Here is a 27678-nt window from a genome sequence, read left to right on the forward strand (position 1 = left end):
TTAGGTACAAATACAAAGCCAAATAATTACTGATTTTCTCTGCACCACATTCATCACACCAATGCTATTTAAATGCTCTTTAATAACCTCTCTTTCCCTTGGTGGGAGGCCTTTCTTTACAGGTCTCCCTGGAAAAGGTCTGTGTCTTAAACACTACTTACACCACACACTCTCCTCCTTATCCATCCTTCCCTCTGACACTCTGATTCCGTGGGGTGTCTCCTTCTCTCGATAGTGGGTGATGCTAAAGGGGTATTTCTGGCTTGCAGCTACACATCTTCATAATGATCTCTCCTTTTTTGCACAATCTACTCTCAGTGGGCCAATCCACAACACAATGAAATCAAAGGAAGGACTCCGATTGACTTCAGTGGGTTTTGGATCAGGCTTAAACTGCACAGACCTTCCATCTTTTCTCTGGAATTCAGACTGTCTTTCTTAACTAGCCAGAATCGTCATTGTGCCTCTAACCTGTTGCCTACCATCTTCCCACCATAGTACAGAATGAGGGAATTACGCTCTCCTACAGCCCTTTCTTTCAATTACTTTATAATTTTTGATAACCCCAAGTATATAATATATATAGTTGGTCAGATGTAAATACAGTGAATTAGAGGGAAAACAGCATAAAAGAAAATGACGAACAAGAGGCTGACCAGAGGGCAGTTATCAACACTGCATTAGAGAGTCTTTTCAAGAAATTTCCAGTTGTACATAAAGCATTTAGCACTTATAAAATGCCATATTTAAAACAAAATTACAAATGTTTTTTTATTTTGGTAAATGTTAACTCCATCTAAGCTTGTTCTAAAGATTTTCTAGCCACATTGTAATCAATTAAAATATATCATTTATCACCAACATTACTCAAAACTTGGCAAGGATTTTTTTTTTACTGTAATTGCACCAATTTTGCAAATTCTTTAAGTCTGAACCTTTTTTTTCCCCAACTCGTGTTTCCCATGTCAACTCAGAAAACATTAAAACCTGGTGACCCCAAAAACATTTGTTTTAAAATTCTATCTCAGAATGATCACAAGCATTTACAATGGAAAAACAATTTTTCTGGGTCCGTGCATCAATGAATTTCTAGACATTGGTAAGAGAAAAGTAGTTATCATTAAAATGTACAGATTCCACAGTTGAAATTTCTTCTAATAAATGAGCAAAGCAATAAGAAGATTATCTCTTAAAACATAGTATAGGAAGATTGGAGGCCCTGGAAACACTTCCATAGCCTCCCATCTTTGACGTATAGCAACATTACCTACAACTGGAGAGGATCCTATGACCTTCAGATCAGTTTTAATTTGATTTTCTTCTTTAGAGAGATTTGCATGATTCCTTTCAGCTTATTCTACAGATTCTTCTTTTGTTTTTAGAAAAGCTGAGGTACAACATCTTCAGCTCTTTGATCCATTGTTTTGATCAAGTTATACAATATAGTTAATGTCACTCCTTTCCCATCAGAACTGCGAGTGTAAGTTCAGCTGATAGGCTAGATCAGGGGTGGCTAACCTGTGGCTCTGGAGTCACATGCGGCTCTTCAGAGGTTAATATGCGGCTCCCATAGGCACTGACTCTGGGGCTGGAGCTACAGACACCAACTTTTCAATGTGCCGGGGGGTGCTCACTGCTCAACCCCCTGCTCTGCCCCAGGCCCTGCCCCCACTCCACCCCTTCCCCCAACGCCCTTGCCCCTTCCCCCGAATGTGCTGTGCCCTCCCTCCTCCCCCCTACCTCCCAGAGCCTCCTGCACATGCAAAACAGCTGATCACGGCAGGCGGGAGGCATAGGGTGGAGGGGGAGGCGCTAGGGGCTGGAGTGGGGGAAGTTGATGGGGGGCTGCTGACATATTACTGTGGCTCTTTGGCAATGTACATTGGTAAATTCTGGCTCCTTCTCAGGCTCAGGGTGGCCACCCCTGGGCTAGATCCATGTGATGGCAAGGATAAGAGCTTGGATGGAAAATTCACACACAGGGCCTCTACTCCATATATTGTGAGTCTGATAAACTGGTTTAGCTGCATTTTTTGAAATACCACTCTAAACACCAGGAGTGATATCCTGGCCCCACTGAAATAAATGTCAAAACTCCTACTGACTTCAATGGGGTGACAATTTCTCCCCAAGATATTACATCTGCCCACGCCAGAGCTTAAAAAACCAATCACACTATGTAACAATACCTATTAAAAAGAAGAATGTTAACGCTCCCTCTAAACACCCTTCCTGGGAGGGACATCAGCCTGGGACAGGGTTATAAACGGAACAGAGTCCAGCAGGGCAGCTGCTCTCACAAGCCCTGTCTCCAAGTAGTTTATCATGGGAGGAACATCACCAATGAGACATGTCCACAGGCAGGGAAGACTCCTTCTTCATTTTCTGCATCTCTTTTCTTGCTGCCTCCCCCCACCATATTCTGTTGATTGCATTCAAAGGAAAATATTCACCCTGCAGAGCTGAATCCGACAGACTGTTTCAGAGCAGCACAGGGCTGTACTGTATATCTGCAGTTACAGTACAGGGCTAGCAGGTCAGTTTGCTTTATGCATCAGCATGTTTCAGCTTGAAGTTGTTGAGAAAGGAAAGGTGGTAACAGGGGTCCTTGGCTCCCAATCAAGTCCTCAATAGACATATATCAAGTTCATATTGACATGACAGGAGAGAGCTAGGAGTGGGATAGCATGGGCTGCAGGTCAGGATTGAGGTGCACTGTCAAAGAAAGTAGTGGGGTCCCTGTATTGTACAACAAGTGCTAGAGATCAAGACTCAAATGCATCGCCAGAGCTGGGTGAGGGAAACTTGCACAGATCCTGACTAAAACAATCGCTAAAAGTCAGACTTATAAATAACTGAAAGCAATATCCTCTGCAGGCGCACCCATGCAGCCTGGGCCACCCTGAGAGCAGAACAAAGGAATTCTGAGGTCCATAAAGAACAGGTTAGAAAGAGACCAACGTGGGGCTCTGCCATCAGTGTGCCATGAGTCTCTGGAGAATTCAGATGGATACTAAAGATGTGAGGGGCAGTTCCCTCATACTCAGAGATGTGTAGTCCAAGCACGATTAGTCTTTCCTCTTAGATATTCTCATACAGGGAATCAAAGGGTTCTTCCAGAGTTTCTTGCTGAGATTTCTACAATATGGTAAAAAGAAAAAAAGAAATGGAGGCAAATTATTCAAAAAGTCAGATTGATTCTTAAGAAGTATCCTCTGCAACTCTTTCCACTGGCAATGGCCACTAGTGATCCACAGAATGGAATTAACTCAGCCAGCGGAATGCTGCTGCCCCGGAGATGAACATTAATAACCCTGCTCCAGGCATAAAGGTGCTTCCTATTTTCCACTGCTCCAAAAAAGCAATTCACCTGGGAAGGGGGATTGATCTTGGTTATTCCAAAAGTAAAAAATAAATCAGTCAGGATTCTGTGAAAGAGGAATTCCCTGACCTTCCCAATTCTGTTTCTTCAATAGCTGAATCTTTTCTGCACCACTGTAACTTGCAAAGACAAGGCACCGACAGACACGGACATTTTAAGCACTGGGTCACATACTCCTGCTGTTGCTGTGAGCAAGGTTAGACAACTGAGTAGTTGAAATGCCAGTGGCTGCACGAAGCCCTGTCTACACTAGCAATTCCTCCGTGGCATCAGAGGGACACATTTTACAAAAAACGCCAACTGTAGACTCTCCAAAGGGCGCATGTACACCAGAGAACTGACCTATTCATTACTAGCTGAACTGGTGGATATTGCAGTGGTGCAGTGCACCCACACCAGCCTTCCAGTTATGGGTGCATTCATGCCCTGCATCCACATATGGCATTCTTTGCAAACACAGCCACTGTGCTGGCGGTAGCAACAGTGAGAGCGCTGGTCTAAATCAATCACTGGCATTTTATCATCATGTTGCCTAGGACTACTGTGAGCAGAATTACCGGAAAGGGTGGCAAAAATCACTGGCACCTACTCTCTACTAGCCCTCCCACTATTACTAGCATCGGTGAAACGGCACCAGTGCTAGTGCCATGGTGGGTGAATCTAAGAATCCTCAGTGTCTATGCAGCAACAGTGGCCAGCCTTGCTCAAAGCAAGTCTCGTCCTAATAGTAGCGCAAATACTTGTGGGGTATTGATTGTAATTTTATGTGTGGGCATGTGATGTGTTACAGGTGAGCTAAGGACTGCAGTGGCAGGCAGCACATCAAAATTCTCCAGCACAGGGAAGGCCATGGACCTTTTGGGCCAAATTTATCCTCACTGACTTTGATGGAATTACACCACAGATTAATCTGGCCCACCATGTTTATCATGACGTTCCTGTTTTCAATCACTCTGTGTTCACTGCAGACAGAGGCTGGTGTGGGAGCTGCCTAATGCAAACCTTCCCATTCCATTCCTAACACTGCACCTGCTAGAGAACCTCCCCTCCATCCCTGTCCCCTCACACAGCTGAGTCTGGACACGGGGACACGTGGTAAGTGAGAGTGAGATTTTAAACATCACTACAATGCTCAGTTCTTTACTTTCTGAATGATGTGATCATCTGAACACAAGGTATGAGGCTGCTTTTGACGGCAGGGTTGTAGAAGGCTCTTACCATTTCTTTCTTCTTTTTCTTCTTCTTCCCTGTTTTCCCACAGTCTTCATTTCTGTCTTCAACCCTGTCTGGCTGCGAGATGTTCATGTCTTGAGGCTACAAGAGACGTACTCACATCACTCAGTAACAGGTCACTTTGCCCTAGCATCCACTCTCCAAACACTCACTCGCATGTGGCAGTACCAGGGTTCTGATAACATGCTGAGTGCTCCATATTTAGTGAAGAGCAACATCATGTGTACACGGTTGCTCAGATTGCCCAAAGAAGAATGGTCATGATTAAAGTCTAACAAAGAATGAATGGGATAAAAGGCCAGTTGGAATCTCCTGTGTTTCTGGTCTCCGAACACAAGAACAAGGGGCCTCTGATGAAATTGAAAGGTGGTAAAAATGTAAAAGTGAGAAAAGGAGATACCAATTGTGCACTGTGTGAAAAAGTCTGTGGAGCTCACTGCCACAAGATATCACCGAGGCTAACAACTTGGCATGATTCCAAAAAGTACCAGACATTTCTATGGATAACTGGACTACTCAATGTTATAATAGTTAATATATTTTTAAAGTAAACAAGAGTTTTGGAAGGGATGTGACCACTCAGGCTTTGGGACATATGCCAACCTCTAACTATCTGGGGAGAGGAGGAAACTTTCCCATAACTGCCTACTGCAGGGTTTCTTCCTCTGAAGCTGCTGCTGCTGCTCATTGGAGACAAGATACTGGACTAGATGGACTATTGGTCTGATCCAATATAGCAACTCCTATTCAGGGCCGGCTTTAGGCCAATTCAACCAATTCCCCTGAATCGGGCTCCGCCCCTAAGAGGGCCCCGTGCCCAAGCCCTAGTACAGCATACTGGTAAGAGCTGGTGCGCTGTACCAGGATGGCCCGGCTTCCCCAGGGGGCAATTTAAAGGGCCTGGGGCTCCCAGCAGGGCCCCACTGCTGGAACCCTGGGGTAGGGCTGCAGGGCTCTGGGGGCTATTAAAAAAGTCCGGGGCTCTGGCTGCTTCTACCGCCCGGTCCTTTAAATAGCCGCTGGAGCCCCGCCGCTTCCCCAGGGTTCCCGCAGCTATTTAAAGGGCCAGGGCGGTAGAAGAAGGGGAGCCCTGGGCCCTTTAAATAGCCCCCAGAGCCCTGGGGTAGCGGGGGGCTCAAGCTGCCTCCTCACACCTTCTCCTCACACCTTCTATGGGTCATCTTAATTATCACTTCAAAAGTTTTTTTTCTCCTGCTGATGATAGCTCATCTCAATTGATTAGACTCTTCCAGTTGGTATGCATACTTCCACCTTTTCATGTTCTCTGTATGTATAAATATCTCCTGTCTGTGTGTTCCATTCTATGCATCCGAAGAAGTGAGCTGTAGCCCACGAAAGCTTATGCTGAAATAAATTTGTTAGTCTCTAAGGTGCCACAAGTACTCCTGTTCTATTGGTACAAAAAAATACATACTATGGCACATCCCTTAAATCAGAACTTTTTATAGCGAACCAGTTGCTAAGAAATGAAAGGCTTTTTTTTACATTTTTTTTTAAAGTCATCCCTGCCGGAGCCCCACCGAAAACGTTCGAATTGGGCCCCGCACATCCTAAAGCCGGCCCTGCTCCTATTATGCCATGTTCCAAAGACAATATGCAGTTGGAGGGCCACACTCAGAGAAGCTGCTGAACTTGAATTAATATGCAAACTAGATACCATTAACTTAGGTTTGAACAGAGACTGGGAATGGCTCGGTCATTACACTAATTGAATTTATTTCCCCATGTTAAAGTATCCTTACACCTTCGTGTCAACTGTCCGAAATGGGCCATCTTGATCATCACTTCTAAAGTTTTTCTCCCCTGCTGATAATAGCTTCTCTTAATTAATTACCCTCTTACAGTTGATATGGGTACTTCCACCTTTTCATGTTCTCTGTACATATAAATATCTTCTTACTGTATGTTCTGTTCTATGCATCCAATGAAGTGGGCTGTAGCCCACAAAAGCTTATGCTCAAATAAATTTGTTGGTCTCTAAGGTGCCACAAGTACTCCTGTTCTTTTTGCTCATACAGACTAACACAGCTGCTACTCTGAAACACTCAGAGTTGCATCCGCTTATGCTAGCAGTGGATTCAGCCCCTAGGCACTGTCCACACTACACTTTTCAACTTGCCAAGAAGGTTCAAGCCTTGGTTTAGTAAGACAACAGAATATGAATTAGAAATGCTTCTGTCACAATAATAATTTTAACAACATTAAGGAGTCGGGGGAATGTTGCTTTTTATAACTAAAAACTTTCCCTCCTATCTTTGCAACCCAAACAGACCAGTGCCAAGTTTAAGAACCATGGTGAAGGTGTGTGTGGACACAGCACTTGGAATGCCCAGCAGATTTTGGACACCGAGTTCCAAAGAGTTTGGCAGTGGGAAACAATTGGCATTAACTGGATTCTGAAGTTAGAAATGGATCAGGCTGGAGGTAGTTTGTAAACAAGAGCCCTTTCACTGTGCTAACATGATTTATTTTTGTTGTTCCTTTCTGTCCTTGTCCTACTATTGTAGGTAATGTGAGACATTATTTACTTATTGGATCCTGGACACATAATATGCACAAGAAGCAGAAAGTGAAACCAGCTGGAAATGAGGCAAAACTCACCAAACCTTGTTTTACTCTCCAAATTGAGAGCAAAAGGTAATTGTGATGGGGTGGACAAACCTCATGTTGGAGAGAGATAGGGGTGCAGGAATAACTCTGGGCCCAGGAAGCCCCGCCCCAGCAGGCCTGCTGGGCATGCTCTGGTTGGAGGAGGGCCTTAAGAGAGAGTCTCTTCAGCACAACAGGCTGGTGGGTGGAGAGAGAGATGGGGTGCAGCCACTGTGATGGAGGGACTGTGCCAGGAAGGTATCTCAGGAGGAGAGTGGTTGCATGAAGCTGCGACTCCTTAGCTTGCAAAGGCCCATGGACCAAGTTACAGAGATAATGGCAAGCCATGACACACCCCAAGGAGGGACAGAGTGGTAGGAAGAGACCCAGGGAGGTGTGGTAACTTGACCACACAACGTGACTGCCTTCTCTGTGGTGCCCAAGAGTGTCCTAGGTCAGAACCTGGTGAAGTGGGAGGGCCTAACCACTAGGCAAGGCTGCCACCAGAGATTCTAACCGCTAGGCAGGGGTCCCACCCAGCTCACAATAATAAACAGCAACAACTGGGAAAAGTCATTGAATCCAAAGTGTTCGTAACCCCATCCCCCCCCCAAAACAACAAAACCGAACAAACCCACACAGTACAGGGAAACCTACAGAGGAGTCCACCTAAGAGAGGCACACTCTCACTCTGAGAGTGCTCCAAAATGTCCCCTACCGTATAGGGCACAATTCTGCTCTGCTTTTATTAGCCCATCACTTCTGTTAAGCAGCTGACTCTTGTCGATCTCTTGAGCAGGTGCTCCAGAAGCATTTCACTCAATATGGTTTTCATCTTGACAGTAAGGGGGAAACACAAATTATATATAGGACTCAGAACACCCCAAGCCCAGTCTCCAGGGCTGGCTGACCTGCACTCAGTGTAGGACCAGAATGCAGAGGATGCCAAACATGGCTGTACTTTCCCTTTCCCTGATCCCCACGGCTGTTGCAGCAACCCTGGCAGAAGTTAGAGCAGTCTCAGAGCTGCTTTAAACTTTTGGCCTGTGGTAATGGCCCCGAGGGGGCTGTTATGCCAGTTGGGGATGGCTGGATTCAGCAGTGTCCCAGCCATGCCCATATTCAAGGACTTCTCCATGCTGGACGACTCTTCAGCTGCCTGATCTTTGCACTGCCTGAGCAGTCCAAAAGGGCCATATTGGAGGCCAGGATCAGCCCATATTCCAAGAAGCCCTGGTCTGGTCTGCACACATGGAGGTTTCCACTGCCAGAAATGATCTCCCACCATGCCTCAGAGCAAATCTCACATCGCAGCACCTATATCAGCCAGGCCTCCCCGAACTAATAATGTTTGACAAAACAACTGTTTAACCAGAGAAAAGAAAGATTCAACATGCATAAGCCCAGCCTAGGGGCAGGAGGAATCCAGCCTTTCCTTTTCTGGGTGGGAGGAGTGGAAGCAGCAGTTAGATTTACTGCCTTTGTACAGGCACAGCAGCTCTGTGGTGGTTTCTATGCCAGGCCCAATTTCAAAGGGAACCCCCAGCAGGACAGGGTCAGGATTACTTGAGAGGAGACTTACCGTAGCAGTGGGATTCTTCTCAAGCGACAAGCTGTTCGTGTTATCCTCAAGGACAGAATAGACCTCAGCTTGGTGGGATTCTAGGCTCTAGAGCGGGGAGAGGAAAGAGGGCTTGTGTCACATCACAAACATGCAGTGCAGAGAGGTGAAAAAAATGCAGTTGCCTGCTGTGGTCAGGGATTGTCATCCATCCTAAATCTGAGTTCTGATGAACCTAAAGCCTGCGTCCCAAAGTCTGCAAAAGTCCTGGAAACCGCTTCATGCCCTAACTGCACAGGGCAGCCCCGTCCTTGTCGTGATTTTGAATCATGGAGACATGATGAGATTTTTTTCTCCCTAGGATATAAATCTAAGAAAGCAGGGCCCCTCCCACCTGCCTCCATCTACTCCAAATTCTTCACACAGTGCAGAATAAGACCCTCCTCTATAGGGAACATTCACTGCTCAGTGGGACAGGAGGTGAACCTGCAAGCAAGATGAGCTCTGAATGGTACAATTTGGCACTAGTGTTCCAATCACAATCATGCTGGGCATTTGGCAATGGAAAGAGTGGCTGAGCTGATGTCCTGATGCCCAACAGCACAGCAAAAGGTGGGAACTTCATAGTCACTTATAACAGGGACAATTTGCATTTCTTTTTTAAACCGGGAACTATTTTTCCTCTTAGAATGCAGAAATAATATACACACACACACACACACACACACACACACACACACACACACACACACACACACACACACACACACAGAGTCTAGCTCACACATATACTCTAAATCACACTTACATACATACACCCACACACTCCCCCCTGAATCAGGGCTTAAATTCAGCTAGAGCTGTCCAGAGTGGAGCTCCGGTAAATATTTTCAAACCTCTGGGGGGCTGTGAGCTGGCTCTGTGGCTGAAGCCTGGAGCCCAAGCCCCAACACAGGTGACCCACAGGGCAGAAGCCCTGAGCCCTAGGGCGCCTCGTGGGGCAGAAGCCCTGAGCACTAGGGCGCCTCGTGGGGCAGAAGCCCTGAGCCCTAGGGCGCCTCGTGGGGCAGAAGCCCTGAGCCTCTCTGCCCCGCAGCTGAAGCTGGAGACCTGAATGGGGGGAGGGCTGGGGGGGCCTCTGGGAAATACGCTATAAGAATTTAAGCTCTGCCCTGAATGCTCACATACAGGTACATGCAGAAACACACACACACCCCCTACACATGTGAGCATCTCCTTGTCCCTCAGATAATCGTGTCACTAGAGATGCATGTCAGATTGAATGATGCTCCAGATCTGCCCGGAGGATCTAATAAAACAATCAGGAGGACTTTTCTATGTGTATTTCAAGGATGACAGCAGGTTGCCAAGGTGGCTGTTTCTCTGGCAACAAGAAGATGGGAGGAGCTTAGGCAGGCAGGAGGGGCGGGTGCTCTTAGGGAGGGATTGCAAAGTGAATGAGACTGTCATGTCTCCTAATACAGCAAGAGAAAAAACAAGTGACTGGGTTTGATCCTGGGAGGCGCTGAGCATCTATCACCCCATTCGTTTCCCTGGGAATTACAAGTGTTCAGGCTCAAAGTGATCATGATTTAAAGAAGAGCAGAATGTGTTGGGAGGGGGATGAACAGCCTGCCTAGGGGGCCTTGAGACAGACGGGGCAGCCAAAATGAGTATAGCATCATGTGGTTTCTACCCCCACTCGCCCCTTAAAAGAGGCAAACATTAACAGTTATTTCATGTGGCCACTCATTCGGAACATAGCCCCACACAGAGCTCTCCTCTCATCTTCCTTGCTCTCCGTTCCTTTCCTGCTGCTGGTCACAGAGAGTCTCTTACCCTGTGCATTTTTCTCCCAGAAACAACACAGTGGTGGATTAGCCATTGGGCCAACGCCTAGGGGCCCTAGCCAATTCAGGGGCACCTGGAAATATGGGTGCCCCCATGCCCCAACCCGTTCTACCCACCCAGTGCTCCTGTGGGAAAGTAGGGGAAGCCCCCGCTCCCTGGCAGGGGTCCCGGGCTGGCGGGGCAGGGCAAGCCCCTGTGCCCCAACCCCATTTCCCCAGCAGGAGCACCTGGCGGGCAGGGGAAGCCCTCACGCCATGACCCAGCTCCCTGTCAGGGGGGAGGACAATGGGGAGACTGCAGGCAGAAAAGGTGGAGAGAGGCCCCCCACTTACTCTGGCCCAGGGACCCACAAACCCCTAATCCAACAGAGAAATCAGGCGGTGTGTGCTACAGTACGGTAACCAGCTCCAGCACCACACTAGCGTCTCATAGTGTATATGGGACCAAAGGAGGTGCTTCAGGCCCCACAACATTCCTTTTTACCCGGTCCTGTTAGATCAGCTAGATTCACACCCACAGGCATCTGGGAACAGGAGTGCAATCTGCACCCTTGGGTAGCTAGGCTGGAGGAGGCTTTCATCCCAGCGAATGGCACCTTTACTTTCTTGCCAGGGTTCCCTAGGAACCTCAGCAGCTAATGCTTCCCAAGAGACACTAAATGAGTGCATCCCCCAGGGAAATTAGCCATGCCACATTCTAAGATAATACCACTTATATTTTGGGGACCACCCCGGCCGGTTCCTAGCCCCTAATGGAGAAGGAGCAGTGGGGGGGGGTTCCACCATCAAGTCCACTAGCCCTTGCCAGGGGCACTTTCACAAAGCTGGGCCAGGGTTTAAAACACTGTTATTTTAAACTTCAGGTAGACACCTCAAACAAGGCAACATGACAGAACGTGTAATTAAGATGAAGCTGAGGATGCATGGCAACACTGACTGAGCAAGAACTGGACTGGAATTTTTTTTAACCTCCTTGCAGAAATCATCCACTTTTACAGAAAAACTCTCCATGTTTACTAAAAAGTTGAATTAAAAAGAAATTTCTGAAAGTAAAAGATTTATCAAATTAATTCCCCTTCCCTAAATTATTACTCTGGTATTTCCAGCTGCTTTTTTTTAAAACCTCAGTTCCAAAATTTAAAAAAACAAACCAAACCCTACTGGCCTCATAAGAACCCGTGAAGTTTGAGCTAGAAAAGACCTAGTCCATCCTCCTGTCCACATCAGCATCTCACCTTTCTTGGCAGTGCATTAACATTCCCTACAGTACATTCTCCAGATCTTTGTCCAGTCACAAATGATTCATGCAACTGAGCTTCCATCTCTCCCCTTGTGAGACTTTTCCACTCCATTATAGATCTCATGCTCAGAAAAGGTTTCCTGATATTCAGCCAATATTCTTCTCTGCTTTCACCCTTTTACTCCCTTCCACATTTGCCCTGCTGCCCATCTTAAGCAATTCCTCCCCCTCCTTGGGTAAACAGAGGCATTGCCACCACCAGGCTCGGGGAATGGAAACAGCTGCCCTGGGCCAGTGTCAGGAGTGGTAAAAGGGTGTCAGTTTTATTCTGAACAGAAGGCAAAAGTTAGAGAGGAGACGGCATAAGCAGATGCCTCGCCTCCTCGCCAACCCACTCTTTGGAATCAAATCCTTCCTTATACTGAAGGAATGGACTACATTGTCTCTCTCTTCCACCCCCCAGATCACCCTGTTTTTACATGGTGCCATGCTGGTGTACACATGGAGGTCCAGCAGTAGGCCACACTGGGGATGAGGGTAATTCTGGTGGTACTCACAGTGTAGATGGAGCCAGATGGTTCTGAGCTTCCTGAAGGGGCTTGGGCTCCTGTGCTTAGGTCTGGGCATCTCTGGAGGACATCCGGGCATCTCCCAGGACACACCACCAACTTAGGACGAGACACTAAATGACAGATCTGTTGTAAACACACGACATTCCAAAATGTGAAATAAATGTTTGCATGCATCTTGTACTTAACACATGATCAATGATAACTAGTGAATCACATTTCTATAGCACTTTCATCACAAAAGACCACTTTGAAAACAGTGGGCTCGACCCTCCTCTCGCACCAGTGTAAACCAGTGAAAACAGCTGGGTTAAAGTTGGTGTAAAACTGTGTGAACCAGACTCTGTGTTTACACAAAAATGACTTCTACAATACAGACATCTCTGGGGTGGAGCTTGCACCTATTTAACAGCACATAGCAATGCTGTAGCACAAGAAATAAAGACAGCCCTACCCAGCTGCAACTCTAGGGGGAATGTTAGCAGCGCAGAATGCAATTACTCAAAATGGGACTTGGCCAGGAAACTGGTGCTAACATCACAACCCTTGAGAAGAGTACCAAGAGACCTTTTATTGGTCAGTAATACACTGAGGCATTGGTCCAATACTGACTTGAAGGAAGATGACCTCTTCTGGAATCACCAACACCATTTCCTTCAGCAAATGAATTTTCCGTAGAGCTCTCCCATTCAACTACAGATCAAATCTAACCCTGCTTAGCTTATGAGATCTGACAAGGTCATCACCCCCTCCCAGGTTGTGTATACAAAGGACAGAAATGTAAGGTGCAGCATAATACAAGGCAATATTAATTCACTTGATCCATGACTTTGTGGAGGGGTTTTCCTTTTGTGAAGGAGAGCGTCATTCTAACAACATGGAGGAGGGAAACCAATACCACCACAAGCACTCTTCTGGCTGAGGAGAATTGTTAATAACAATGCAGAAAACGCAGAAGTATTTGAAAAGTATTTCTGTCCTGTATTTGGAAAGAAGCAGGATGACATCAGTCTCATATCACATGAGGATGATCAACTATTACTTTCCAATCCATTAGTAATTAGGGATAAACATTTAAATCTTCAAGCCTAGATACTTGCGTTAAAAAATTCTATGGTGTTAAAAAAATATATCTGTGGGTCAACTCAAAATCTGGAGGTATCAGCCAGTCTTGAAACCCCCCCTCCCCCCCCCCCCCGAAGATATCTGGCTAAACTCTCTGGAGTAAGGGGAAGGAGCTTGTCCTCAGCCTTGGTGCTAGTGCAACCTGTGCTTATTTTCCCTCCATTAGGTTAACTCTTTTGGTTGTGATGTGGATACAGCATTTTTCCTGCTAAGGAGGAGGGGCACTGTCTGCATTTCACATCAATTCACAGTCACTACCTCTATGGGTATGTGTCCACAATGCAATTAAACACCCTCAGCTGGCCTGTGTCAGCTGACTTGGGCTTGCAGGGCTCAGGCTATGGGGCTGTTTAACTGTGGTGAAGACATTTGGGTTCAAGCTGGACCCTGGGCTCCGAGACTCTCTGGGCTCCGAGACTCTCTGGGCTCCAGTCCGAGCCCAAACGTCTGCACCACAATTAAACAGCTCCGAAGCCCGAGCCCTGTGAGCCTGAGACAGCTGACATGGACCAGCCGATGGTGTTTAGTTGCAGTATAGACAGAGCTTATGAGGTGAGGCCCCAGGGTAAGGAGGGGTCAGCAGGCCTGTAACTAGACAAACTAAAGCAGGGAGTCACTATAGATCTGAATGGGAGGTCTGAAATCACCTGTCAAGTCATGGCGTTTTAGTCAAAGAGAAGACAAAGCAAAAGGAGAAAGAAGCCTAACCCCTATTTATTTGAAATTCTACAATAATTTGCAAGTTGCCAATCAAATACCTACAAATATACACAAAACCCCTCATTTAGTTCTCATAAGGCACAAAACACAGAACAAATTGTGATTGAAAAACCCAGCATCAGCACTGCTTTGATACGTTTTGGGGTTTATTTTTTAAAAAAAGCAGGTTAGCGCCTTCTCCATATACACTATAAGGATGATAAGCTTCCATGCCCACTCCTATCCGGCATTCACAAGATTGATAGTTGTGGCTGTACCAAAAGTCCTGAGTGGCTGAACAATCTCCCAAGGGCCTGAAGTTCAGGCCAAAGGCCTGTAGTTTGGCAGGTGCGTGGGATAGAGAGTGATTAATCAGATTGGAGTCAGGGCCGCAGACCCAGAGGACACAGGGTGAAAGGCAGTGATTTCACAGGGGCCTGGAACAAATTGGCAGCCTCACAGCACATGGTAGGCAAGAGCGACAGAGACATCATAGAGGCCTGAGCTAGGTGAGCACCCTGCCGAGGCACAGGGTGCAAGGCTGTAGTCTCACACAGGCTGCTCCCCAGCTTCAGGCCCCACAGGACACGGTGGGGTGGGGGGAGAGATTGTGACTTTAGAGAGTTGCCAGCAATCACATTTTTGTTGTGAGACTCATGTTGGGTATTTTGACTTGAAGCCTCTTGTGATGTAGGGATGAACAGGAGCAACCTCACAAAGTTTTGCCCTTTCCCAAAATGGCTACCATTTCCCATACCCCATTAGTGGGCCTGATGCCAGGCTGCTCTTAATTAAGATGGCTACTATTTCCCTACAGCCCGTGCAGGTGGCAGTCAGGTTGCCCCTAGAAAAGAGGGCCACCACCTCCCAGTTTCTCCAATGAGACTTAAAGTCAGGCTACATTTTAGCAAAGATGTGTGCTGTTAGGAGGCAGAGAGGGGCCATGCAAAGAGGAGGTGATTACGGGGCACAGGGAAGGACACTGGCAGGTGGGGTTGGGGTGGAGTAGGTGAATATAGGAGGACAGGGCAATCTAGAGAGCTAAGGAGGGAGAATGGTAGCAGCAGAGGGACTGAGGGGAAAGTAAAGGAGACTGTGGGTAAGCAGAGAGCAGGAAGGAACCTGAGATAAAATGATAGAGGAGGAATTGGAAAGATTGGGGAGGTGACTGGGGGGATGGATGCAGTGTTGCCATTTTATTGCAAGTCTCATGCTGTTTGGAGTTTTTCCAAAAGCCCCAGCTACTGAAGTCATGTGAATACACCACAATCTCAGCTTTCATTTAAAAAAAAAAAAGGCAAACAAACAAAAAAACCGGACGTGTCTAGCCCTCACAGGTGTCGAGAAAAACTCAGAAGTGTGAATACAAATGGCACAAAACATAGAAGACAAATAAAAAGAGTCCCAGCTTTATCATTTTTAGAAATCTCATTATCTAAGCCAATCTCACTTGGGGGAGCCTGACTCATTATTTTTGACTGTTTTGGGGCAGGCAATACTGGGATTAGGAAATTGTGACCAGAGAAAGGTGAGTGATGAGGAGAACAGAAGTAGGAAAGAATGACATCTCTCCCACCCCAAGATAGAGAGGAGAGAAAGTGAAGTCTCCTTCTTAGAAGGGAAGGGGGTGGGTCGCCAACCTTCCAGGATTGGCCCGGAGTCTCCAGGAATTAAAGATTAATCTTTAATTAAATATTATGCCATGTGATGGAACTTCCAGGAATATCTCCAACCAAAAATGGCAACTGTGTGTGTGTGTGTGTGTGTGTGTGTGTGTGTGTGTGTGTGTGAGAGAGAGAGAGAGAGAGATATGAATTTTAGGTTGAATTTTCAACTTGAAATGATCTCATATATGGACTGTGACCAGGCAGCTTATCTAAAGCTTAAACTGCATTGCCAACCCCAAGTGCTCAGAAAGATGAGACTGGTTTAAAAATCATGAGATTAAAAATAATAAAAATGTTGGTTCTTTTGGTTTCCACATTTTCAAACACCACAACCTTTGAGGCCTAGACACTTACTTTTTAAAAAAAAAAAAATGTGAAAGCTGAGAGTCTCTTGTAATCACATTACTCCAGGAGCGGAGGTTTTAAGCAAAGCACCGCATATTGCAAGATTCACAATAAAATCTGTGAATTAGCCACACTGGCATAATCAGAAGACAAATAAAAAAAATTAATCTATTTTTTCCCATCTCAAACCCATGATTTTTTGAGGGGGAAGGAGGTATCTCATGATATTTGAACCTTTGAGGTAGGTAGTACTGCAGAGTCCGGAGGCAGAGGAGCAGCCCCACAAGATAAAGAGGGTCAAACATACTTGCCTACGATGGAAAATGAAAAGCCTGACAATTTTCCTAAACGCTGATCCCTGAGCTCCCTCCTGCACTGACTTGGAGTCTGTGATGCTTGCCTACAGGGGAGTTATTCCAGAATAGCTATTCCTGATTAACACCATGTGTGGATGCTCTTATTCCAGAATGAGTGCCTTACTCCAAATTAGCTTAATCCATTTTGGAGTCATACTTTACCTTATTCTGGATTAATTTTCATGTGTAGACAAACTTTAAAAGGCACAGCACAGAACTCTCAGCCTTCCCAGTGCTCTGGGGACTGGAAAGGCTGCGGGCCTCCTGGAAAGCTGCCCGTCACGTCCTGAATGCTATGCAAAGCTGCATGCTACAGTCCTGCCTCTGCCATGCCCCTCCCTCTACCAACCCCACACCAGCATGGCCTCCACACCAGGAGTTGTGAGGGTGTCCTTGGACGATGTCTGTAGCTGTCTTCTGCAGTTCCTGCCCTGGGGAAATCCTGCCCTGACTGGAACCGAGACTGTTAGTGTCCCTTTAGTCACTCCAGTCCCTTTACTGGGCTAAAGGAGGGGAGAGGTTCTCACCCTGATTTCTCTCTCCTATTAATGTCTAATAATTGTAATTTTTTAAAATCAGAAAAATAATCTGTCTCTGACTGCATTATGACAAGAGTGGTGCTCCAGGATTCAAGAGCTGTTGCCTTGGCAGCCTGTCTTGGCCAGCTCTTCATTCCTCCTCTAATTTATTTGATGCCATGTTCATAAGAGCTCACGAATAAGAACATAAGAAAAGCCATACTGCATCAAACCAATGGTCCATCTAGCCCAGCATCCTGTCTTCCGACAGTGGCCAATGCCAGGTGCTTCAGAGGGAATGAACAAAACAAGCCAATAATCAAGTGATCCATCCCCTGTCGCCCATTCCCAGCTTCCGGTGGTCAGAGACTAGGACACCCAGAGAAGGGGTTGCATCCTTGACCATCTTGGCTAATAGCTGTTGATGGATCTATCGTCCATGAATGTATCTAATTATTTTTTGAACCGAGTTATAGTTTTGGCCTTCACAACATCCCCTGGCAACAAGTTCTACAGGTTGACTGTGTTGTGTGAAAAAGTTCTTCCTTTTGTTTGTTTTAAACCTGCCACCTATTAACTTCTTTGGGTGATCCCTGATTCTCACGTTATGTGAAGGAGTAAATAACACTTTCTCTACACCATTCATGATTTTATAGATCTCTATCTTATTCCCCCTTCAGTCATCTCTTTTCCAAGCTGAAAAGTCCCAGTCTTTTTAATCTCGTCTCATATGGAAGCTGTTCCATACCCCTAATAATTTTTGTTGACCTTCTCTGTACCTTTTCCATTTCTAATACATCTTTTTTAAGATGGGGCAACCAGAACTATATGCAGTATTCAGGGTGTCAGTGTACAATGGATTTATATAAGGGCATTATGATATTTGCTTTCTTATTATCTACCCCATTTCTAATGGTTCCTAACATTCTGTTTGCTTTTTTGACGCCAGCTGCACATTGAGTGGATGTTTTCAGAGAATTATCCACAGTGACTCCAAGATCTCTTGCTTGAGTGGTAACAGCTAGTTTAGACCCCATCATTTTGTATGTATAATTTGGATTATGCTTTCCAATACTTTGCATTATGAACATTGAATTGCAGCTTCCAGTTTGTTGCTCAGTCACCCAGTTTAGTGTGATCCCTTTGTAACTCTTCACAGTCTGCTTTGGATTTAACCATCTTGAGTAATTTTGTATCATCTGCAAATTTTGCCACCTCACCATTTACCCTTTTTCCAGCTCATTTATAAATACACTTGCTATTATAAATATCATTTATAATAGCACTGGTCCCAGTACCGATCCCTGGGGGACACTGCTATTTACCTCTCTCCATTCTGAAAACTAAACGTTTATTCCTACCCTTTGTTTCCCATCTTTTAACCAGTTACTGATCCAGCAGAGAACCTTCCCTCTTATCCCATGACTGCCTATTTAAGAGCCTTTGGTGAGGGAAATTGTCAAAGTCTTTCTGAAAGTCCAAGTACACTACACCCACTAAATCATCTTAGTCCACCCCCTCAAAGTTTATAATAGATTGGTGAGGCATGATTTCCCTTTACAAAAGCCATGTTGACTCTTCCCCAACAAATCATGTTCATCTATGTGTCTGACAATTCTGTTCTTTACTATTGTTTCAACCAGTTGGCCTCGTACTGAAGTTAGACTTACCGGCCTGCAATTGCCAGGATCACCTCTGGAGATTCTGTTTAAAAATTGGCATCACATTAGCTATCCTCCACATTAGCTATTGGTACAGAAGCTGATTTAAGTGATAGGTTACATACCACATTAGTAGTTCAGCAATTTCTTGAGTTCCTTCAGAACTCTTGGGTGAATATCAGAAAAGGGCATGCCTAGTAATTAATGTGGGGCAGGAAGGCTGGGTCCCCAACCAACCAGCATTCAGAGCCAGGGTCCAGAAGGTTAAGAGCCAAGGGTCATATACCAGGAATCACAGGTGCTGGCTTCCAAGTTTCCCCGGGGGTGCTCAACCCCCACTCCACCCCAGGTCCTGCCCCATCTCCACCCCTTCACCCAAACCCCGCTCCTGCCCCACCCTGCCTCTTCCTGCCCCCACTCCACCTCAGGTCCTACCCCATCTCCACCCCTTTACCCAAACCCCACCCTCACCCCACCCTGCCTTTTCCTGCCCCCACTCCACCTCAGGCCCTGCCCCCACTCCACCCCTTCGCCTAAGCCCTGTAAACTGGAGCACTCACAGAGTTGGTGCCTATGCCAGGAATCATGCTGTGTAAGGAAACCAGGAGGTCAGGACCAGGAGACAAGAGCAGGTAGTACAGGGGGAGGCACCCAAAGCAGGGTGGAGACCAGTTGTACCAGCAAGTTCCTGTTCCTCCTTCTGGTTTAAGTAGGGAGAGTAGGCCAATCAGGAGGCCCAGCATTCTATCAATTGGGGCTCAGAGTGGAGCCTCCTAGATGAGCTGGGCTTCAAGGACAGCCAGGTCTAGCTAATCCCAGCAAGCTGATAAATGGAGGGTTGGTGAATGATGATCTCCCTGTAGACCTGGGTTCAGGACTTGGGTCATGACACTATAGTTATAAATGCCACAGAAAAGTCCATAAGGAAATTAATAATTCATCTGAAGAGCAGTGTTTGAGTGGTGGCAGTAAATAAGGCCTAGGGCCACACCTTGAACAATACAGAGAAACTAAAATATTGAATAGTTGCTCATTAAGTAAGTACTGTCCATCCTGTGCTGAGATGAGGCAGAGGTCCAATGGAAAAAATAGTGTGTAATCATGTAACTAAAGATGCTATCATAAGGCACACACATAAGTGGCCCAACTCAAGGATGCATAGGAAAACTTAATTCTGGCATTTCCTAAAATTTAATTGCTTGACTTTGCAACATTAATAATGATTTTACTAATAGGTTTTTCTATGTAACATCCCATGTTTTTAAAAATAGCAAAGTGGAAAACCAGAAATTGATACCAACCCGGTTTATCAGAAAAACTGGAAATAGTAAGTCCACAGCACAGATCTTTGCTGCTTGAGTTAGCGGTGGCACTGAATGCAGTAGTAGATTGCCATCCCCTATGTAGAACAGCCACCAGAGGTGGATGAAACACACACTTTGCCAGTGGATTACATAGATATTTGCTGGCAGCAGAGGAATGTTGAGATCCAGGAATCCTAGGTTCCATTCTAGGTTCTGGAGAGTAATGTGCTCCAATGAGCACAGACTCTTATGCCCCTGCTTCCCTTAGACCTGACCCCTTCTGCCCTGACCCCACTAGTCTATTCCTGTCCCGGCCCTGACTCCTCTCCCCTTGCTCCACATCCCAGTTTCCTCCTGTTCCCAGCTCTTCATCCTAGTCCCAGTCTTCTCCTTGGAGTTCCACTCTTCCCTGACCTTAGCTGCCAGTCCCAGTCTCCTTCCCTGGGCTTCTCATCTCAGTCTCCCCTCATTCTCTTTGCCCCAGTCTCCTTGCCCAACAAGTTCCTGTATCCCACCCCCTGCCCCACAGTGTCCCTTGTCCATTCTGTTTCCTCTACTGCACACCTTCCCCAGGGGTCTAGCTCCTGCCCTTCTGCATTCCAGACTGGCTGCTTCTTCACCACACTGCCTGGGCACCAGCAGGGGCGGGTCTAGAAATTGGGCTGCCCCAAGCAGCGCGGAGCGCTGCGCCGCCCTTCCCCGGTCCCGCGGCGGCTCCCCTCTTCCCGCGGCTCCGGTTGAGCTCCTGCCGGCATGCCTGCGGCAGGTCCACCGGAGCCCGGGACGAGCGGACCTGCCGCAGTCATGCCTGCGGGAGCTCAACCGAAGACGCGGGAAGAGGGGACCCGCGCCGCAGTCATGCCTGTGGCAGGTCCGCTCGTCCGGCTCCTGTGGACCTGCCGCAGGCATGCCGGCGGGAGCTCCACCGGAGCCAAATGCCGCCCCCCCGGGAAACGGCCGCCCCAAGCGCCTGCTTGGCGCGCTGGTGTCTAGAGCCGCCCCTGGGCACCAGTATGGAGCGATAGCTCAGTGGTTTGAGCATTGGCCTACTAAATACAGGGTTGTGAGTTCAATCCCTTGAGGAAGCCACTTAGGGATCATCTGGGACAAAAAATTGGTCCTGCTAGTGAAGGCAGGGGCAGGGCCAGCTCCAGACCCCAGCGCACCAAGCAGGCGCGTGGGGTGGCATTTTGCCAGCAGGGCGGCATTTGGCTCCGGCGGCCCTCCCGCAGTCATGCCTGCGGGAGGTCCACCGGAGCCCCGGGACGAGCGGACCTGCCGCAGACATGACTGCGGAGGGCAGGGGCGGCTCTAGAAAGTAGGCTGCCCCAAGCAGCGCGGAGCGCTGCGCCGCCCTTCCCCGGTCCCGCGGCGGGTCCCCTCTTCCCGCGGCTCTGGTTGAGCTCCTGCCGGCATGCCTGCGGCAGGTCCACCGGAGCCCGGGACCAGCGGACCTGCCGCAGTCATGCCTGCGGGAGCTCAACCGGAGCCGCGGGAAGACGGGACCCGCCGCAGTCGTGCCTGCGGCAGGTCCGCTCATTCCGGGCTCCGGTGGACCTGCCGCAGGCATGCCGGCGGGAGCTCAACCGGAGCCAAATGCCGCCCCCCCGGGAAACGGCCGCCCCAAGCGCCTGCTTGGCGCGCTGGGGTCTAGAGCCGCCCCTGGCGGAGGGTTCCCTCTTCCCGCGGCTCCACTCGAGCTCCCGCAGGCATGACTGCAGCGGGTGCACTGGTCCCGCGGCTCGGACGGAGCTCCCGCAGGCATGCCTGCGGATGCTCCACTGGAGCCGCGGGACCACGGGACGGTCCGCAGGCACTTCTGCCCTGGCTGCGGGACCGGGGAAGGGCGACGCGAGCAGCACGTTTGGGGCGGCGGATTTTCTAGAGCCGCCCCTGGGCAGGGGGCTGGACTCGATGACCTTTCGAGGTCCCTTCCAGTTCTAGAAGATTGGTATATCTCCAATTATTACCTTTATTACCTAGCATTGGGACCATAGAAGAGAGAGTTTTTGGGCTCTGAGTTCCTGCGCCTGGTGACACAGCCACCCTCAGCTGCTGTGAGAAGTGATTGCAGAGGCAGTCCTGCTCTGCCTGGCAGCCCTGGGCCACAGCACTCTCAGTTGCTCTTTGGGGATAGTGCACACACAATCTGGTTGACACAAGGAGCTTTTAACATGAACAAAACAATATATTTACCCTTTATCTTGTTCTCTGATATGGCTGAACCATTTTTGCTGAAACTTAAAAAAACCCAACAGTCTGAGGTAGACTTTCAGCATGGAAAATTTCAGTCCAAACACTTAAAGTTTGGTAAAGTTACTAACTACTGAAAAAAGGGTCTTATAATGGGAAGTGTCAAGAAACCTTAGCTACAGGCAACGCTACCAGCTCCGCCTGTAATACTTATCTTAGGACTTGCCTTTCTCTTCCACAGCAGCAGAGCTGTTTCAGTGATGCTCAGTATGGTCAGGATAGTGGTAAGAGCGATGAGAAATTTCCACATGCCCGGGGAGGGCTCTCTGTACCCTGTGTCTGTGAGGAGGAAGGCAAACGATTCATGGCATGAGTGGAGATGAGAACCACTGTTCATTTTTACCCCCAAGTTTTCCATTCAATAGCTGTCAGAGGGCTAAAACTCACAAGCAGAGCTGAAGAACATATCTTTTAATATATGTTTTCTTTTAAATCACATCCTGGGTGAATGTGAAAGGTCTCAAAACAAAGACTGATAGTGATGGGCAGAATCAGGTACAGGTAGGTCCTTGCAAGCTTTCCCAACGCCTCCAACTTTGCCACTGTACCTCACGCCTGACACCTCACCTTCTGCTGCTCCAGTCCTGAACCCATCCCCACCCCCTCCACACACACACATTCAGTACAAGACTCTGTGGGAGAAGTAGACTGGGGAAGACATGGGTCGTACGGTGGAGCGCAGGAAACAGGGACATATGACAGATGAGGATAAGCAGGGCGTGGCAAAGCCACGAAAGGGCCTTGAAAGTGAGGGCTAAAAGAATGAGTTTGATATGGTATAAGCCAGGGAGCCAGTGGAGAGATCCAAAGCGGAGGTTATGTGATCAGAACAGCAGGCAAAGAAGATGATATTTGCAGTTGCATTTTGTACGGATTAGAGTAAGGTGGCACTCCTAGCCAACATAGCTATGTTGGCAACACTCTGTAGTGTAAACCAGGCCTTAGCCTCTCTGTGCCTCCATTTCCCCATCTGTAAGATGGGGATAATGCTATTTACCTCCTTTGTAAAACACTTTGACATCTGTGGATGAAAAGTGCTACCCAAGTGCTAGGTATTACTAGTTTCTACCTTGTTTTGAGGTAAAGAAAAAAAGGGCCAAAAAAACCCCCACCCCTTTATGGGGAAACTCCAGTCAGATTTTGCCCTTCAAACCTCTTCTTCTGATCTCTCATTGGCTAGGTGAGGCGCAGTTGCAGCTTACCTCTAACAAGGATGAATACCCCATTTCCTGTTTCTCTTTTGCTTCTCCAACTGGCCTTGCAGTAGTAGGTGCCAGTAGCAGCGGGGTTTTCTGGTGTCCCAACTGTATGTGGGTAATCCTTCTCTGTTGTCTGGTTCGTCTGTCCAGTGGGGATTGTTTCAGATACGGAAAGATTGTTGATGGTGACTATCTTGCCTTCTGAGTTCACCCAGTAATAATGGATTGTGAAGGTGATGTATTCATTCATGTAGGGGTAGCTGACCAGGCACGTCATAGATACATTTTCATTGGCAAAAGCGACCTGGATCAGGGGGGTTTGTTTTACTGAGACTTTCTGTCCACCAACCTGCCGTCCTAGACAATAGGAGATAATCTTTAGCATTTATATAACAACACCTCCAAACACACACTTGCTCTCTCTCTCACACACACACACACACAATTAGATGCATTATCATGGGGGTTGCACCCAGCTTTGCAGCATCCAGGATTGGCTATTGTCAGAGACAGGATGATACTGGACTACATGGACCACTCGTATGTTTTGGCAAGGCAACTCCTGTGTAGTCTATACAGTCCATTAGATAAATATTTTGTAGTTTTAGATACACTTGCAATCCCAGGCTTCCGCTTTTTCTTTGTGAGTTCTTCTCTAAAACTCTAGCATGCTGAAAGGCGGACGAAGGGAGGAAGTGGACTGATTACTCAGCGTGTGAGAATATGTTATGGCTGACAAAAGTGGTAATTAACTCTGGTTTGATGTTTTGTATAATACCTCCTCTAAAATCCCATGCCTTTGTGTCAGTGTGCAAATGTGTGTGTCAGTGTAACTGTGTATTTGGGTACATGGGGTGTTAGAGTGAGGAAGGAAATTGCACACACTGTGCATGCCAGTACTGAGACCGTGAAAAATATTAAGAGGATGCAGCTTCACCACTCAAAACTTTTGCCACTCTAAACAGCAAAGCAAAGGGCGAGTCAGCACATAAGGTACAGGAACTATTGGCGGAACTGTGAAGACCTGAAGTAGCCATGCATGATAATATCTCTTTAAGAGAGAGGCGAAATAGTTCCCATGATTGTTGTCAGGCAATTAGAAGGATATCTGCTTCTGAAATTCACCAAGTGGTGATATATAGGAAGTTACAACAGAGGCTGCAGAAGCAAAGAGGAGATGCTGCCTCTAGGCTTGTTCCCTTTTTTGTTTAGCATAAAGAACAAAAAAGCGCAAGGGGAACACCGTATATTGTGAAAATGCCGATAGAAAGCCCATTTCACAGGGTATATGCCCCCATCCCTTTGACATCACGAGTCAAGTTCTAAACCCTAGACAACCTTTGATCTGTTTATGTTAGCACTTGCAATTCCCATCTCAAAGCATCTGACATAATAATGAATAGAGAACAATAGGAGCGGAGGAGTAGCAAAAGCATTTTAAAAGTTATCAGAAAATCATCAGAGCAACTCCAGCCAACTGCTTTTTTTCCATTTGCCAGTGGAGCTAATTTCTGTCATTGTTCCCATGATAAGTGTGGGGGCAGGAGAGACCTCAGTCACCACTGTACTTGGACTCTATGGATAGATCAACTTGAAATTGGCCCCTCAAGATTCAGGACAGCTGCTGCCCTTTCCTCTACAGACAAATTACATCATCTTTCAAACTACCTGACCTTTACTGGCCTAGAAAGAGATGAGGCGCTGTGAATCCAGTGCTCTTCCCTCATTAGGACAGTGAGTCAGAACCTTATGGACAAGTCTCTCTATACAACAGGAATTTTGATTCTTTCAGTGATACATGAATTGAAGGCCAGAGATATAAAGAGAAAGGTGGCATGGTCATCTTTCCTGGTTTTGATGGGATTCTCTGAAATCTTGCATTCTACAAACAGGGTCACTGCGGAACACTAAAAGAGCCCCATAATGTAATCTGAGCTTAGTGTGACATCATCATGTTATGACACCATATTGTGACATGAATATCACAATTACCTAACAACCACATTTCAGAAGTGACAACCCAAAATGAAAGGAGCTAAATACAAACTGTTGAGTTCTGGGGTGGGGTGACAGAGGGAGAACATGGTCATAGTCTACAAACAACTTCAAGGTAATCATGCCAATGAAAGAAAGGCCTCTGCACATGACATAACAAGGAGTGATAGGCTGAAGTTACAGAAAAGTTTAGATTACAGCACTGGGAACAGTTTTTAACCATAAAAGAGGGATGTAGTGAGGGATCATCCAAAATGCAGTGGTGGTATGGGAGGACCAATGATCTGAGTGGTCTCTGGCCCCACTCTTGAGTCTAGGGCATGATCATTCGTCATCCTCATCTTCAGTTCACCCTGTATAACAATGCCAAGGTTTACATTAACCTGGCTTTCACACAAGCCATTACAAAGTACCACTGTCACAATGCAGGGCCAACATCAATACCTATTCGCCTGTTAATCCCTGGAGCCATTAGCTTGAGAAGAACTTGCTACAGAGGACCTGAACCATTTAATGTAGGTTACACGGCACTACTTCCATATTCCCCCTCCCTTCTGGATTTTCTTTATGAGTTCTTAAAAGACAGAATGTTTAAAAGACAGAAATAGCAGGAATGTGCAAGTTCCTAGAGGGGGCTCTCTGGACATTAACAAAAGACACCAGCTGAAAAAATGCCATAATGTGACCAAATGAGAGCATAAACAAAAGGAACAAAAAGCACTTTTTACCTCCACGCTGAAGGAGCCAGAGAAGAAGGAAGATGGCATTTAGACTGGAGGCCATGATAGGGTCAAAGGCTGTAAGAAAACAACCAGATCTGACACGCCAACGGACGAGAGATGGTTTTGGTCAGGTATCTCCACAACTGAGATGTCGTTTCTCCCTTCCCTTTTGCAAGGGAAGAGGCGGGGAGGCAGCGGGGTGGGAAACACAATGCAACAGGCAGGCTGTTCCTGGTAGACACAGCTGCCTTCTGCTTTTCGGCTGGACTCCTCCCTGCCTCTGGGGTTGTTGTTAACTGCTAGGCTAGTGTTACGTCAGTCAATTGATGGCCACACTATATATAGCCCTCGGCTTGCTAAGATTGTGTGTTGGCTGGAGCAGGTGATGGGGAAGCAGAGTGTGCTTTGCATGCTGGATGGAGCACTGGCAATACATAGGAAGGCAGATGTCGCTGTGGATGTACTATGTATTGTCTTTACAGGTCATGTTATTGATTTTGAGGGGTTGCGTTAGTGAGATTTGCTCTTAAGCACCCTTTATTTAGCAACATACTGTGCCCAACCCTGCACAGGTGCAAAAAAGGAAGGAGTCTCCCTCCCGAGTTGAGCACCCATACAGGGAGCAGGCCCAGTAGCAATCACTGTACTCCCCCGAGTACAAAGATTTCTCCTGGGTAGCACTTAGAGCCCTTGACAGATGGGGAGGGGGGTAAAGCAATGACCTAACATACTCTTCAAGGCTGGTGCAGCAGCTGCACTCCTCCAGGGGAGATTTGGTTCAGATTAGCCAGAATGAAGGCCCCTTTCCCCCAACCCCATGAGCTGAAAGGAGCTGCACTGGGCTGGTCTCAGCTGGAAATCACTCTTTAGAGGTCTTACAGCTGAGCAGCAAGGACAATCAAGAGTGGTAACAAGGCACTTGGGGCCCATTTGGTATTTCTGATATGCAGGCATGGATTGGGCAGCAACAGCCCTGTTCAGATGTGGGGTCAGAGTGACACTTGACAGCGTCTGTCCAGCCTGAAGCAAGTCCTGAGATTGTTGGTTGGGGAGGGAGTGTGACACCTCCTCATGGAAGAACTTTGCTGCCCCAACTGAATAGCAGTGTCTTTCTGTTATCTTTATCCTCACGGTACCCCACGTACCTTTGCGTATTCCAGTGTTGATGTGTTTCTGGAGGATAGTGTATGCTGCTTCTGTCTATGATGTGTTTTAACTCTGATCAGCATTTATGGATTTCAGGAATTCAGAGTGACGAGTAAATTAAGTCGAGTGGGTTTGTGGGGTGGCTAGGACAACATCCTTTCACACACACCTCTGTCTACAAACAAGTTCTTTGCCACCCTAAATGTGCAGTCCCAGAAATATCACTATATGGAATTTTGAAAT

At 47.2% G+C, this 27678-nt stretch overlaps 1 protein-coding gene across 1 annotated transcript; it reads right to left on the reverse strand.

Moving 5' to 3' along the window:
* Positions 1 to 1709: 1709 nt before the first annotated feature.
* NFAM1 (NFAT activating protein with ITAM motif 1) lies at positions 1710 to 26518 on the reverse strand. The gene is made up of 7 exons (XM_039519705.1): positions 26296 to 26518; positions 23576 to 23929; positions 22540 to 22652; positions 12434 to 12571; positions 8808 to 8894; positions 4601 to 4696; positions 1710 to 3138 (listed from the first exon to the last, which is right to left on the reverse strand). Exons 1-7 carry the CDS (start codon positions 26348 to 26350, stop codon positions 3082 to 3084), a joined length of 900 nt encoding a protein of 299 aa, XP_039375639.1. The 5' UTR covers positions 26351 to 26518; the 3' UTR covers positions 1710 to 3081.
* Between the last annotated feature and the right edge of the window lie 1160 nt (positions 26519 to 27678).

The sequence above is a fragment of the Mauremys reevesii genome, linkage group 1 (genome assembly GCF_016161935.1).
Source record: "Mauremys reevesii isolate NIE-2019 linkage group 1, ASM1616193v1, whole genome shotgun sequence".
In the NCBI taxonomy this organism is placed as follows: domain Eukaryota; kingdom Metazoa; phylum Chordata; order Testudines; family Geoemydidae; genus Mauremys; species Mauremys reevesii.